The sequence below is a fragment of the Neodiprion fabricii genome, chromosome 3 (assembly GCF_021155785.1).
Source record: "Neodiprion fabricii isolate iyNeoFabr1 chromosome 3, iyNeoFabr1.1, whole genome shotgun sequence".
Lineage (NCBI taxonomy): Eukaryota > Metazoa > Arthropoda > Insecta > Hymenoptera > Diprionidae > Neodiprion > Neodiprion fabricii.
Genome location: NC_060241.1, coordinates 20,564,109 through 20,578,741, shown reverse-complemented (window position 1 = coordinate 20,578,741; position 14,633 = coordinate 20,564,109). Strand labels below are relative to the sequence as shown.

Sequence of the window (14,633 nt, the reverse complement as noted above, 5' to 3'; positions counted from 1 at the left end):
AATTTAAAAAAAAATACGAAATGGTAAGAAAATGTTGTTATCGATTGTTTATTTAACAATTAATTTTTCAAAGATTTTTAAAACAGTGACTGACACGATCAAAAATTTTTTTAAAATTCTGACATGTTCCTTGAACTGTACTTCAACTTGTGAATTAATTCCAGAAGGGTGTTTTTCTTCGTTTTTTTTTTCGCCCGCCATTACGTAGAGACTGGGCGCGCCGCAATTTCATGCGCATCGACACCTTTAATGATTTTTAACTCGAAAACGAAGAAAAACACCCCTCTGGAGTTAATTCACAGGTTGAAGTACAGTTCGAGGAACATGTCAGAATTTAAAAAAAATTTTTGATCGCGTCAGTCACTGTTTTAAAAATCTTTGAAAAATTAATTGTTAAATAAACAATTGATAACAACTTTTTTTTAACATTTCGTATTTTTTTTTAAACTCTGTGGAGCTTTCCGCGTAATTTGAAAAAAAAAATATATTGTATCTAATTTTTTGCCAAAGTTATGAATTTTTGAAAAAAATGGGAGTCTAATTTGTTATTGTTAATAAAAAATCGAATTTTGCATTATGAGATTCGCGCTTTGGCACAAAAATCTAACTCCTCCCACACAATCCACATGCCAAATTAAAAAAATATCTGAGAGATGACTGATCCGGTTGACGCGGAAATAGCCCCTTTGTATTGTATCGTTACGAAGTTGCTGATAATTTGTATTCTTTCTTATGGTATTCATCGACTTTGTGTGAATCATGGTCCACGGCTTAGATTTGCAGTAAGCCACGGCGCGACTGCATGATTTCGGTCATTAACATTGTATTTATCGTTTTTTGGTAGCATCGTGTGATACCAGTTTTGTGTGAATCATGGTCCACGGATTCGCGACGCAGTAAACCGCCGTGTGACGACATAATTACAGTAATTAATTATTTTCGTGTCTGAGCAGCCTCGTAACTACCGAATAATTAATTCTTTGTATTTATAACTTTTCTGATTATTTGTGAATTTCTATTAGCCTGCTCCTGTATTTTCTATCGTATTTTGAGCCCTATTGGATTTACGTTTCATTTCATACTTTTTTGTAATAGTAGTGTGCCTTATATTTTATTTCTGTTATTGCTTATTATATTTTTATTTATTTTTGTGCCTATTGTATCGTACATCGAGTTCCTTGGAGTACAACCGAGCGTAGAATCAGCCTCTAAATATTACCGCACCTTTTTTTTCTATTGCTATTGGCAATTTTATATTATTTTTGCCTGTTATTCTTTTCTCTGTATCTTGTTAAGTTAAGTTCCGCGTATTATTCTTGATTCTTTTGCACTGCGGTGTTTTTAGTGTATTTCTTTATTTTGTGAACTCTCCGAAATTCTCACTCTCTCATAATTTTGTATTTCGTATTCTCTCAAAAGTTATGTTTAGGAATTCATTGTTTAATTCCTCAGGTCCGTAGTCATTAAAAATTATTGATTCTATCGTTTATGAATAATTCTACCGAAAGTTATCTAGTCGATCGTTTACGCTACAGATTTTGTAAATTGTTAATGAATGTCAACCTCTCGTACTGGTTATAACCTATGGTAAATTCGTCGTATTATCTACCGAGCTATCGTTACCTTGTTTTCTACCGATTGCAGTAAAGTTCACTCGTTTCTGATTGACGGAATAATAATTTTCGTAGCGTCATTTGTACCTCGGGTAAGATCACGTCGCCCAGTGACGTGTAGTTTTAAATAAATTCTTGCATCATATCGCATCTCCCGACCTACGTTCATTTTTCTCTGTTAACTGCCGTCTCTCGTTTCAAAGCTACCGTTTAATTCTATTCTACCGAAATTATTGTGAACAACGATTGCTATTTTATTAACTACCGCTGTCGATACCATTTCATTTGCCTGTCTCAACCATGTAACCTTCTCGACAATATATGATCGATTGACCCGTTGATTTTCCTTCTGACTTGAGTTTATTCTTTATTTCATTATTTTCTTGAATTCTGTAATTATTGTTAGCTGCCTTGAATACCGCCACTCTACCAGTTCGTACGTGTGAGTACCTGAGCCTAGCCAGCCATACAACGGGTTCTCTATTTATTTTTCGTACGGTTTCGTGTTATTTTTATTGATTCGTATTATTGTTTGAAAATCGACGCTAACGCGTCTGGCGCCCAACATAATTTATTTTGTTATAGTTTAATGTTTTGAATAAGTGGAGAATCGCGCCAAAGTGTCAAGGGTAAGTCCTCCTTCGAGGGTAACGGAATTTAGCGTTACAACACGTGTATGCAAGTAATACGTTTTTTTAACATGTTCTTCACCTCCGTTCTGAATATCAAGAATAATCGTATTTCGTATCGGTAAAACTATTCCACATGAATCCTGTTGTAATAAAAGTGTCACGAGCGCCGCATATTTACCCAAAACTGTAATATATTACCGATCATATCATTTTTCATTATTATTATCTTAGAGACAGAGAAGCATAGTTTTAGTTAGTCTATACAAAATATTTTATTATAATCAGTTCGTGGTATAGCCAAGCGCAACGGCGTAGTTGGACAGCCAGCAACGTCACACGGTGAGTGTTAATATTTTTAAATGAAAAGTTCGAGGACCCCAAAGCTACGATTGGAAATTTGTTATAAATCGTCTCTATAATACATTTTTCATTAACTTGAAATAATCCCCTGGGCCGTTTTTTTTATTTCTTAAAAATTCGTCAAAATTGCTATGTATAATAACTTAAACGCTAAATAATAACAAAATACATACACATTGTAAGTTCGTGTAACTTTTTTCAAATAAAAATTTCTTTTTCAAAAAAAAAAAATTATTTTATTAATTTTATAAATATGGCTAGTTTTTAGTGATTGTTGAAAAATACTTGAATAAAATATTCATGTTACTATTACAATAATGATTTGCAAGTACTTTAACTTACTTAAATATTTATTCAAACTCGTATCATAAGAATGAACCAGCTTATTTAGCGTTTAAGTTATTATACATAGCAATTTTGACGAATTTTTAAGAAATAAAAAAAACGACCCAGGGGATTATTTCAAGTTGATGAAAAATGTATTATAGAGACGATTTATAACAAATTCCCAATCGTAGCTTTGGGGTCCTTGAACTTTTCATTTAAAAATATTAAGACTCACCGTGGTCAGCGTCTGCGCCCCCGCCAGATCCCGGGTGTAATCGACACCGGGATGAGGCGAGCGCGAAATCACGCGCTTCGAGGATGACCGTTGCGAGGCGAGCCTTTCTTCGAAATTGCCGAAATGTCACCGAAAAACTCGCTCGCCGCCCGACGTTCCAAGGGGTGTCGGACGAGCGAGCGAAGCCAGTCCCGATAGAGAAAGGATCAAACCAACATCAACGGAAACAGGCTCCTTCAAAGCTGTCGAGTATAGAGTTGTAAGTCTTGGGTCTCTGACGATCAGAGAGAGAATTCCTTTAAATCTACACGCGGTCATCCAAGCGTCTCGCGTCGCGACGTTAGTCTTCGAAGTTAGACAAGTGAGCCGTTCTGCGAATTGAGAGCTGAACCACCGAAGAGTAAGTGCGAGAGAGAGAGAGAGTAAACATTAAGATAAGGAATATTGTAAGCTTCCCCGTCTCCCATTTCTCTTGCTATTTTTTTTTTTTCATTAAACATTTTGATTCTATACAAAACATTCCTAAATTAATAGTGAAATCCTCCAATCCATTTCACACGGAACGCCCTGTAGAGAACGTTCACCTCCGAATCCACCAAAAATTAAATATAAACCTCTGAGAGATCAAGAGGGTTGAAGTCGTCGCGTGCGAGACCGCTCCGCACGTGACAAAAGCATCCTGCCCGAAATCGTTTAAATAGCAAGATTAATTGTGATTTTGGTCGATATCTTTCTTAGTTTTAAAATAGAATTATGACTGGCACCAAATTTTTTTACAATTTCAAATAATAAAAAAAAAAAAAAAAACAAATTTCAAATGTAGATTCGAAATTACGTCTAAGAATAGTTTGCTGCGATGTCTGAATCGTTGGAATAAAGAAATAGCTTGATTTTATCAATTGCAAAGTGCAACAAAGGATAAAAGACTTATCATTCGAAAGATTACGTATTTCAGTTTTACAAATTATTGTTAAGTTGACCATAAATTGTAAAACGCAAAAATAGAAAGGTGTTATTATCTCAGCATTGATTTCGGAAAGCACTACGTAGTAGGCATACAGAGACGGATGATGTCATTCTTTCATGACATTCTTGGTTGGTTTCCCCGAAAGTCGGCAAAAATTTCCCATATGCGTTATCTTCACATCGCATCACCGGATGGGATTCGTATGGACGGCAACGGAAAATTTGGAGACGACAATTTTTGGCTCTCAATCCCTTTTCGAGAGAATATACCAAAAACCGTAAATGAAACCCGTGTGTCACTTAATTAAAAACGTGAAGTTTGTATAATGAATTACAATATAGATAAGATCATTCAATGTTCACTTGATGGAGTCCATTTTCAACCACTAGGAAAACTTATCTTGGAATCCCGTATATCTGCCTGCGTCAGTAATCTGTGGTAAAACGTTATTAACGTCACTGTTGATTAGAGGAATAAAACCTCCGTAGGATGCGGTCTGAATTGTTAGTTATATTTATAGACTTCAATCGGAGCTGCGCCAACGTAACAGATCGTGCCGGAAAACTTGTTTCCGGAAGTATTACATCGTTCCGGTAACTCTGTTACCCTAGCACGAGCCGCGTATAAAAAAAAATACTGTAAAGATCTACTTATTGTGAACCAATAAGAGAATTTCGAATGTAAGAGGCATCACGGAAAATTTCTCTTATTACCTTCATCGGTACAAGAACTGTTCTTGTTAGCCCGTTTCGTTTTCCATTTGACGTAGATGACAATTTTGGTAAGAACATCTATGAACGCGAATTAAATAATCCAGATTGTAATATTGGCCAACTGAATTACCACGATTCGTCGATCATAAAAGCAATTGCGTTTAAAATGAATTCTTCGAATTTTAATGTGCAGGGTGTCCCAAACGGTCCGGGACGCAACTGAATAACTTTAATATTTCGAGTCGTGACAAAACATTGGATGCTGCGGTCTAGGATTTTTTCTTGACTATCTGATCGAGACTATAATTTTGATACAACTTTTGGAACTACAAATCTTGACCTCTGAGGGTAGTCTCAAGGTCAAACACTCGGCTTAGACCATGGACGAATCACGATGTAGGTTCGTGTAATAGGTTTCTGAGGTCGCTAAAAGCGAATCCGATGTTGGGTTATAAAAATTAAAGATAGCAGATGCTTTCACCGACTTCAAGAACCCATCACACGTTCCTACATCGCCGCTGGTCCTTGGTCTAAGCTAGTGCTTACAAGTGGATCCAAATTATTCGGATATCCGAATTACTCGGACTAAGTATTTATGAAAATTCAAATACGAATCGTTCAAGTATATCCCGGTGATTCGGTTATTCGGATGTAAGTAGAATCAGTATAATTGGAGTATACGGATAATTAATATGTCCAGAACAATTGTTACGGGATTCGCAAGTGAATTGCATTTACACCACAAGTTTAGGAAATTTCAAAAAAAGTTGTGTATTTTTTCAACACAGTTTAGTAAAATTGTGAATAATCCGTTAAATTCATACGGAATGTATGGGAATTCCACTTTGCTGTACGGAAATCGTACTCTCGATCCATTCAGCGTAGTAAATTTATAGTCGATTCGCATATGTTTTCATAAGTATACACATAATAGTAGTTATAACCAACACGTAGCTTTAATATTTGTAATACGTCAATCTTAACACAAACCCCGTACGGGAAAACGAACTATTCCTATTATTTGGATGTTTGAAGTATCCAAAGAAGTCAACTGCTCCAACTATTCGAATAGTCCGGATAGTTCGGGTACTCGAGTCCGGATATCCGAATTTGAAGCATTGAACCCGGTAAATCCGGATCGTTCGGATAATCCGGATACCCGAAAGAGAGGCAGTTCTCGATCATACTATTTCCGAGCGAAAAGCATGAGCCACGTTGTAAAAAGAAATCAGCTTGGCCTTAAAATGACCTTCAAGGTCATTGTCGAGGTCAAATCGAAGGTCACGACTTAAAAAATACGTTTCAGAAAATTCTACTGCCTTAGTACCCCACATTTTTTCTGCGACTCGAAGTATTCATGTTCTTCAGCCATGCCGGAACTCTTAGGACATCCTGTCGAACGTGATAAGTAAAGAACCAATCCTTCTGGAAAGATTGTTAGCGGTTAGGATTGATGCAAGACGCACGTTGCCGAGACACTTGCGTACGTGGATAAACACTGGTATGGATTTCCCGATATTTCCCCGCGATCCGTAACTTTCGCGAAAATACACTTCTAGACGGCAGAAAAACGATACTTCCGTGACGGGAATAAGATCACGCTTATCAAGCAGGACGTGGAGAACCGTATATATATATATATATATAGAGTAGAGCATTATTGCAAAGTAGTCTATTCAGTAGTAGACGGTGCTCTGCGAAACAACGAACACGATGAAGCCGACTATTGCAACGATGATTCTGCTGGGATGTGCTCTTTGCCTCACGAGAGGACAGAGGCGTTCGGGACCGGGAGTCGTTACGCCGTTGGGACTAATCATAGGGCGCTACAGTATTTCGAGTGGAAACCGTTCGTACGCAGCTTACGAAGGTGTACCTTACGCCGAGCCGCCGATGGGAGAGTTAAGGTTCAAGGTGAGTCTATTTCCGACGCCGCACTTACGGAACTGTTCCACAGTATCGGCGCACTGCGTGATACCTGATTCTGTAATCCAAATTTTCACAATTACTTAGGTCGCAAGACCCGTCTCGCCGTGGCTGGACGCCTTGATCGCGAATCGAGTCAGTTCGACTTGCATGCAATACAGTCTCATGACACAACTGATGGGTCCAAGCGGAATGACCCAATCGGAGGATTGTCTGTACCTCAACATCTACACCCCGGTTATGAAATCCACGAAAGCAAGCAAGCGGCTACCCGTGATATTCTTCATTCCCGGAGGCGCGTTTAGATCCGGAAGCGGCGGCATGTACGGACCCCAATACTTGCTTGACAGAGACGTCGTGCTGGTCACGATTAATTACAGACTTGGACCACTGGGTAAGTCTTGGCTCGCGTCAAGTTTCTTCGACAACGTTTGAGAAATTCTACAATTTTCAACGTACGTTCAGGATTCCTCAGTACGGAGGACGACACGGTGCCCGGGAACCTCGGACTCAAGGATCAAGTAGCCGCGCTTCGATGGGTCCAGGATTACATCGAGTACTTCGGCGGGGATCGAAAAAGCGTAACGATCGTTGGGCAAAGCGCGGGAGGTGTCAGCGTCCAGTATCACTACCTGACGAACGTCACCAAAGGCTTGTTTCACAGTGCGTATAACTGATTCAACGACTTGACGGAAAAAAAATCCAATCCCTGCCGTCCTCTTTCGGATCGTTTAAAACCATATCACTTCTTCTCTCTTAGGAGGAATTTCGATAAGCGGTACTGCTTTGAACAGCTGGGGTCAGACCAAGGGGTCTCTGGAGAAGGCCAAGAAGTTAGCCACGATATTAAAATGTCCAGATAACGACGTCAAAGTCATGGTGAAATGTCTGAGAACACGAAAGGCGAGCGACATCGTCAATGCAACGAGCCAATTTCAGGTAAGTGGAACACAGCGATCGGCTTGTGACCATTCGAAAAATTCTCGACGCGACTTTTCGCTACGGAATCATACTGTTAGGTCTCGTTATCATACGTCTATGTAACATTAGGGATGGTTGGACAACCCCTTCGTTCCTTTCGGTCCGGTGGTTGAAAAGGGGGTCGCGGATGACGAATTTACTTTCATCGATCGTCCGCCCATCGAATCACTCAAGTCCAAGAGAGTTCAGGATCTACCCTGGATCACGGGCGTCGTTAGCGAAGATGGCCTCTTTCCGGCAGCCCGTAAGTCACGCGTTCGTCTGATTGTAAATTATACGATGTAGCGATATGCTTTCGCCGTTGTTAACAATTCTTGATTGCATATTTTCAGTGCTTACGGCAAACAAAATGCAGCTAAAGGATCTGAATGACAAATGGGAAACGATCGCGCCTTATTTACTGGATTTCAATTACACCGTTCCAACGGCTGACCAAGCCCAGGTCTCTAAGTCGATACGGAGACATTACTTCGAAGACGAAGAGATCAGCAATTTGACATTCCGCAGGATCATAAAAATGCGCAGCGATCGTTTGTACTTCTACCACGCCGCGGAAGCTGCGGAATTACAAGCACGAGTTACAAAAAGCCCCGTCCTGTTTTACTACTTCTCATACAGAGGAGAGCACAGCGTAACCGAAGCTCTCACCGGCAAACAAACGAACTTTGGTAAGTTATCATCGAGCAGAATGAAGAGCATTATTATCGTTACGTAAAATCTTCAAAATTCTGTCGCGAATCAAAAGCGTCGCTAACAAATTTTTCTTTCACGCGTTGCGAAGGAGTCAGCCACCTCGATGATTTGGGATACGTGCTGTACACATTTTTCAACGCAACGACAACGCCCAATGACCGAAACATGCAAAAGAGGCTGATCGATTTGTGGATGTCTTTCGCAACTAACGGGTGAGTACGATACGCCTGACGCATTCCGCCGGTTATCGAAACGGCATTGACAGTGTGTTACATTATTCTTCAGCACGCCCAAGGTAGGACAGCATTGGGATAGAGTGGAAAGCGACGCGGAGGCGCTACGTTACCTTCACATCGCAAAGCACGACGATCTTTACATGGCCGGACACGCAAACTTTGGTGAGAGGCAATTTTGGCACTCTCTCGGGTTTCAGGAGAATCACGATTCGAAGCTATGGATTCCTCAGAACGAGTATTACAATTATCTTCTCAACGGCCAATCGCTAAAGGATGTGATCGATATCGTGTTCAACGACGTATAAGGATTTACTTTTAGCCAAAAATTTTTAATGACGATTAAATGTACCTGCTGTTTTCGTCGCGTCGTTTGTGAGAATTTGAAAATAATATTTAAACGAGTATTTATACAGGTATACGTAACGTAGCTAAATTATTTCATGTTTATTGGTGTTTCAAGAAACTTATCGATACAAATGTCTAAATATGGAAAGCAGGGAAGTTTCCTGTGTACTTCAACTGATTAGTACATGAGAAAACGGCTTATAGACCAACAAGTTTTCGTTGCATGAGTAACGTTGCAGCAGCAACCTTAACTTTAATTATTTATGTACTGTGGAGTGCAATTTCAAATATCCAAGAAGTTCGCTCGTATGTATTGTATTTATATATTTATCCTATCTATTGACTAAATAATAAACTTTTTTGTCCGAACGGTATCAAATGTTTGATTTCAACCCTCAAACGCGCGTACGAATTCAGAATCCGATTAATATCGCTCGAAGGCTGTTCATCGACCTTACGGATCTGGCGAACCTATCGATCAAAATAAATAATTGTAAGCAAGTTCGGCCACCAGATTTATAGAAATTCACAAGAATATATGCGAATCAACATGCTTTATAGAATGATGCCGTGAACATGCGTGGTACCATTCTTCCAGTTGTAATATTTTCTACAGAGAGAATCGTCAACACGGTCGTACCATAGGGAGCAGTAACCTTCCCGAGTTACGACGAGTGAACAACCTTTTTTCCATAGGTTCTTTGATAGCGGAAGCCATCGCGAGTGAAAGGGTGAAAGGGTATGAAAGTACGGACCTCCGTGTTTTATATCGGTACAATTGCTTCTTCACCTAGCGTATCTTTTGTTAAAGTCTTATCGAACCTCCTCATTTCGCAGTGTACGTATCAATAAATTTGACCGATCCCTTCCAGCCTCTGGGAATACCCTGATGTTTCATTTTCGTAATGGATACATGGTGGAATATTGTCAGTAGTTGTTACTGATTAATGCCGGTGTAATAAGGATCATCACCAACGAAGTATCATTCGATTGATTCGTTATCTACGTCTGTCTACTCCAGAAATTATTACTGTTGATAAATTTCTCTCATAGTCACTTACTTACTCAGAGTCTGCGTACGTGATTCAAGGAGATTGAGGACATCCCTGGTCATCTTCATCATTCCACCGAACCTGTAACTGAAAATGTGCATATCAGTATTATTTATCCGGAAAATAATCACGGCTTTCGAATGTAGTTACATAGCGGCACCCAAATGATGAGGATGAAGACGAGAGCGGGGACTGATGGCAGCTTGGCAACATCAACAGCGTTCCATGTGTTCCCATAAGTTATCGCTTGCGTGGCACAATGCTTATGGCTCTTATCCTGAGGGAAATAACCCTGGAGCGCGTTTCGCGGAGGGTTTTTGATTCTTTGAAGCCGCTGCATTCGTGCGTTGCAAATATGCAACTATCGCCGCGCCCAGGGACCGAGATTGGTGGCCCACATTTTCAGACTAACAAAGAACACATCTTCCTCGTTTCCATTTCACAGTTTCTACCGAACTAGGACTCCGGGCAAACAACCTGTCTAAAACAATGGCGCTGTACTCGGCTTTGTTTCTCTGGACTACTGGTGGAAACTATCATGGAATTCCGGCAGTGCTCAATTGCCGGATAAAAATAAACTGAAGGGAGAAACGACTTTTTTTGAATCCGAATATCTCAGCCGATCAATGTTCATTGTTTGCATTTTATCTCGGACAATTATACATTCAACCACATTTTTGCCGAACTGTCAAATCTATTCGATAGCTTTTCTTCAACATTGTAGTTTGGTAAAATTCTCACTCGCTCTTAGGATACAATTCTACTAAAATTCTGTTAAAAATCCAATTGTGATTAAGAGAATTGAGAGATTGAGGAAAACCTAATGGTTTTTGGGCATAGAATACGAATGTGGCCGTGAAAGTTTCCTACTCGATTAGTAATTTACTGATTAATTTAGTTTGAACTAAAAAAAAAAAAAAAATACTGCATTTCATACGTTTTTGAGAAGGTTCAAGATACATTTAAATTTCCGTCGCTTATCCTGAAAAATAATGTCTTTGACTGACTTCTCGCGTGAATTCTGGCGTAGAATTAGGGTAAGCTGTCTTACACTCAATGACACGTTGCGTAAAATTGAGTTATTCAAAAGTGTGCAGGCGCCAAAGAAGGTCCTAGAGTGTAAAATGTAGCATTTCAATTGTGCGTTTGTGCGAACGTCGATTTGTCAAAAGTTTGGATGTGGCGCACTCTACGAATGCTCTACAAGCTTCGAAAATCGAACTTTCCAATGAGGTGTTGAACGTCTAACTTTTCGTACCATTCGGTGTTCTGCCGTTGTCCTATGAAATTCAGAACCCTTATATAAAATATAAAAATACGATGTCAGGATTGTTTTTTGATACGATCTACAATTCAAAATTATAATTCTACCAAGAGCAGCTCTTCCGGTCCTTCTGATAATCTATTAAAGTCAGAATTTCAATTTTCATTACGTGTATAAGCTGGCCGGTGACTTGGCTTGGAGTTTTGCACATGGAAAGATACAATCGTCAGCCTTAATATCGCGTGTCTTATGGCATGAGGTCGAACCATTTCTTTTTCTCGTATTTATGTTGAGCATATAAAAATTCGTTTAGAAACGTAAAAATTTAATTCTAGGTCAATAAAAGTAGCAGGTTTTACGTATCAGTGGTTGTCGCCTTTCAACCCTGCTTTAAAAAATAATTGCTTTTACTAATTGCATAATGTCACAACCGCCAAAAAAGAAATTGATCCTTTTTTTAACTCGAGTATAAATTTATCAAATAATGCCAAAAGGACTTATATACTTATGTCAGATATGATTTTTTAGTACAAAATGAAATTAGCGCTTACAACCTTCTGCTCCTATATACTTATAATATATTCTCTCAAGTTCTTTGAAACACAGTTTTTTTCAATTCATCTTCACATTTCATGGATTTACATGGCTATTGCGCGAAGATAGTGAAAAAGGCGCTTACGACTGGTTTTGACCTACGGATACTTTTTCGGAACTCTTGAAACTCCGATCACTTCGATTTTTCCATGCGTACGAGTAGTTTGTATCGCAATTGTACAAAAAAATAAAAATACGTCCTTACGCCTTTTTTTACGTATAAATAAATTCGGTGAATTTTTATTAATTCACTAAGTTCTCATTGATTCAGTTATTGTGCACAAATTTCTATGATTCTCATTAATTCAGGTAAATTATAGTTAATTCACAAACATATCGACACGTCAATTAAACGACTTATTTCCCCCTGGGGTGTAATCTCAATATTGCGTTTCGACGAATTAGGGCGTTTAACATTACTAAACACACGAAAGCACGATGTACTCGAAAATCTTGTCATTCGGCAATCGATTCGTTAGTTATCGCACTTAACACCGCGATTGGTATGCCTGCAAATATAAATAACAAATACCGCGCAAGCAAGTATTTGAAAAAAAATTTGGAGTTCATATGACTGTCAGAAAATTCACGGTGTTAATAAAAAGTCCACACCGATTGGTGTAGAATTAAACATGATCGGTGTAAGTCGTTCGATTATTGACACCAAGTGGTTTCAAAATCAATACCAAAACGTTGTGGACTCCCGAATATTTTCGGTGTTACATATAACACCACATTTCTAACATCATATACGTATGTTGATATCTATCACATCTCGTGTGAATTACTGATTGTGAGAAAGAAAGAGAGGGTGACGGGAAGGCAAAGAGGGTTCGGAGGTCACGGTAGCAGGGCCACGGTCGGGGCCATATTGATCCCCCGGAGATATCCTCTTTACACTAACTCCCACGCTCCTGGCGGCTTCAAGGCTTCCTGCTTTGTTCAACCGACCAAGTATCTGGTTTTCATCTGTGAGTGATTCTTTCACTAATATGCCAAAGGGGAAATACGCCAAAACTTCCGACTGCCCAGCAAAGCTGTGGTAGCCTTGCATTCGGTTTCCTGTAACAATGACGTCACGTCAAGCTCGAGCTGGTTTACACAGTCGATAAATAAGACATCGTTGTTTAGTGCCAGTGGCGCGTAAGAAGCCTGACCTAAAAAATAAATAAAAAGAACTGGGCACACCGAGTTAGTTTTTCCGATAGAGCGTGCTGTGTCTGCAGGCAAAATCGTATCAAAGTGCTGAAAATGTTGTCAAATGATTTATCCGGTTCTAAATAATGTTCGCTCGTCCAATTTACCGAAACAACAAAACCGAAGCAAGACGTAACAATTCACGATGAATGTGATGAAATTTCAATCAAAAATTATATAGAAAAACAAATCACACTAATTGATTGTTTTCCGACTAATGCACGTGATTACCAAGCCACCCAATATCTGTACGCACGCGGTCGTCAAGTCGTCATCAAGGTCGTAAAGTACAATTTAATGTGATTGGTTGAAATGAGTTCAATAAATCCATCACAAATAAAATTGCTTCACGTTCATTTACGGTTTCGTTAACCATTAAGAATACAAAAACATTGTAGATCCCTGACTATAGAAGCAGAAGTACATGATATTTTTAATAATAATAATAATAATAATAAATTTACAAAAATAAATAAGTAAAAATGGCTACGTACAACGACAGTTACATTTGTATAGATGTTGATGAAATTTTGTTTTCTATTTTCAGATAACCTTTTACCGGGATATCATTGCCACGATGGAGGGGGAATTTTTCTACTAGTCCTCAAGTCAAGGCCCATATTTTGGTTAATTTTGAATTTTTTTTAACAAAAATTTTTATAAAACAAGTTAAATGTACTAAAATATATATAAAACGTCGTCGGTTGAAAATTAACACGGCACCGTCGGTTCATCACTTCGGAAACTCGTCGTTTTAGGTTTTTTTATATTTTGTTCTAAGCTGGATTTAACAAATCCAACCATCTCAATTTTATAGCGTTGAAGCTCCACTGTATCTCATATTCAGCGGGGCGTAAAAGAGTATTCACGAAAAATGCGACACATTTTTTCGCATAAAAAAATAACAACATCCAATTCGAATTTTTAAGTATAAATTCGGATTTGTGATTAACGATTCAAATTCCCTCAGTTACCATATTACATGTGAATATGATATTTTTTTTATTTTCATCCACTATAATGGATCCACCGTTACAAATTTTGGAAGTCTGATCTTGGATACGTTATCGGTGACTAAAAAAATCTTCGTCTACTAATTTCTAACAATATCCGAATATTTTTTTTTCCGAAGGTTTTTTTTTTCACAATCTAGGATCTCCATTTTGTATTTCGCAAGTCTGACCTCAGATTCATGATCAGCCTCCCAATAAACCTTCGAGTACCAATATTCATAAAAATCAATGACCGGATTCCCCAAAATCGCAATAGTAAAATCGTAAAATTCGTGCGATTTCTTTATGTTTGCATCAAATAAAAATAAACTGGAATATTTTCGTTCGGTATTGCGTAGAGAATGGATCCGTTAAGCCCTTTTTTGTGTTCGAGATACGTGGACTTCGATATTTGGAGATGTATACCTTTGGGTCGGATCACCTACAGGCCGTAGCGTGCACTCGCACGAGGATCCGACCAATCACGTGTGCGAATGAACGAGCAA

The 14,633-nt window shown here is 38.8% G+C and overlaps 1 protein-coding gene and 1 long non-coding RNA gene across 2 annotated transcripts in view; one reads left to right on the top strand and one right to left on the bottom strand.

Moving 5' to 3' along the window:
• Positions 1-10,161, bottom strand: part of LOC124178100 — a 33,094-nt gene extending 22,933 nt beyond the window's left edge. The window contains exon 1 of the long non-coding RNA XR_006869741.1: positions 10,094-10,161. This is a non-coding gene — a long non-coding RNA (uncharacterized LOC124178100). The remainder of the gene's footprint in view (positions 1-10,093) is intronic.
• LOC124178099 (venom carboxylesterase-6-like) lies at positions 6,544-9,358 on the top strand. Its single transcript, XM_046561244.1, has 8 exons — positions 6,544-6,761; positions 6,861-7,167; positions 7,239-7,436; positions 7,534-7,712; positions 7,824-7,998; positions 8,087-8,422; positions 8,536-8,659; positions 8,733-9,358. Exons 1-8 carry the CDS (start codon positions 6,561-6,563, stop codon positions 8,986-8,988), a joined length of 1,776 nt encoding a protein of 591 aa, XP_046417200.1. The 5' UTR covers positions 6,544-6,560; the 3' UTR covers positions 8,989-9,358.
• Positions 10,162-14,633: the final 4,472 nt, after the last annotated feature.

What these genes read in the sequence shown, in the direction of transcription:
- LOC124178099 (XM_046561244.1), top strand. Translation starts at nt 6,561, where the DNA reads ATGAAGCCGACTATTGCAACGATGATTCTGCTGGGATGTGCTCTTTGC. An exon ending in TGGGAGAGTTAAGGTTCAAG is followed by an intron (nt 6,762 to 6,860) that starts GTGAGTCTATTT and finishes ACAATTACTTAG; the next exon opens with GTCGCAAGACCCGTCTCGCC. An exon ending in ATGCAACGAGCCAATTTCAG is followed by an intron (nt 7,713 to 7,823) that starts GTAAGTGGAACA and finishes ATGTAACATTAG; the next exon opens with GGATGGTTGGACAACCCCTT.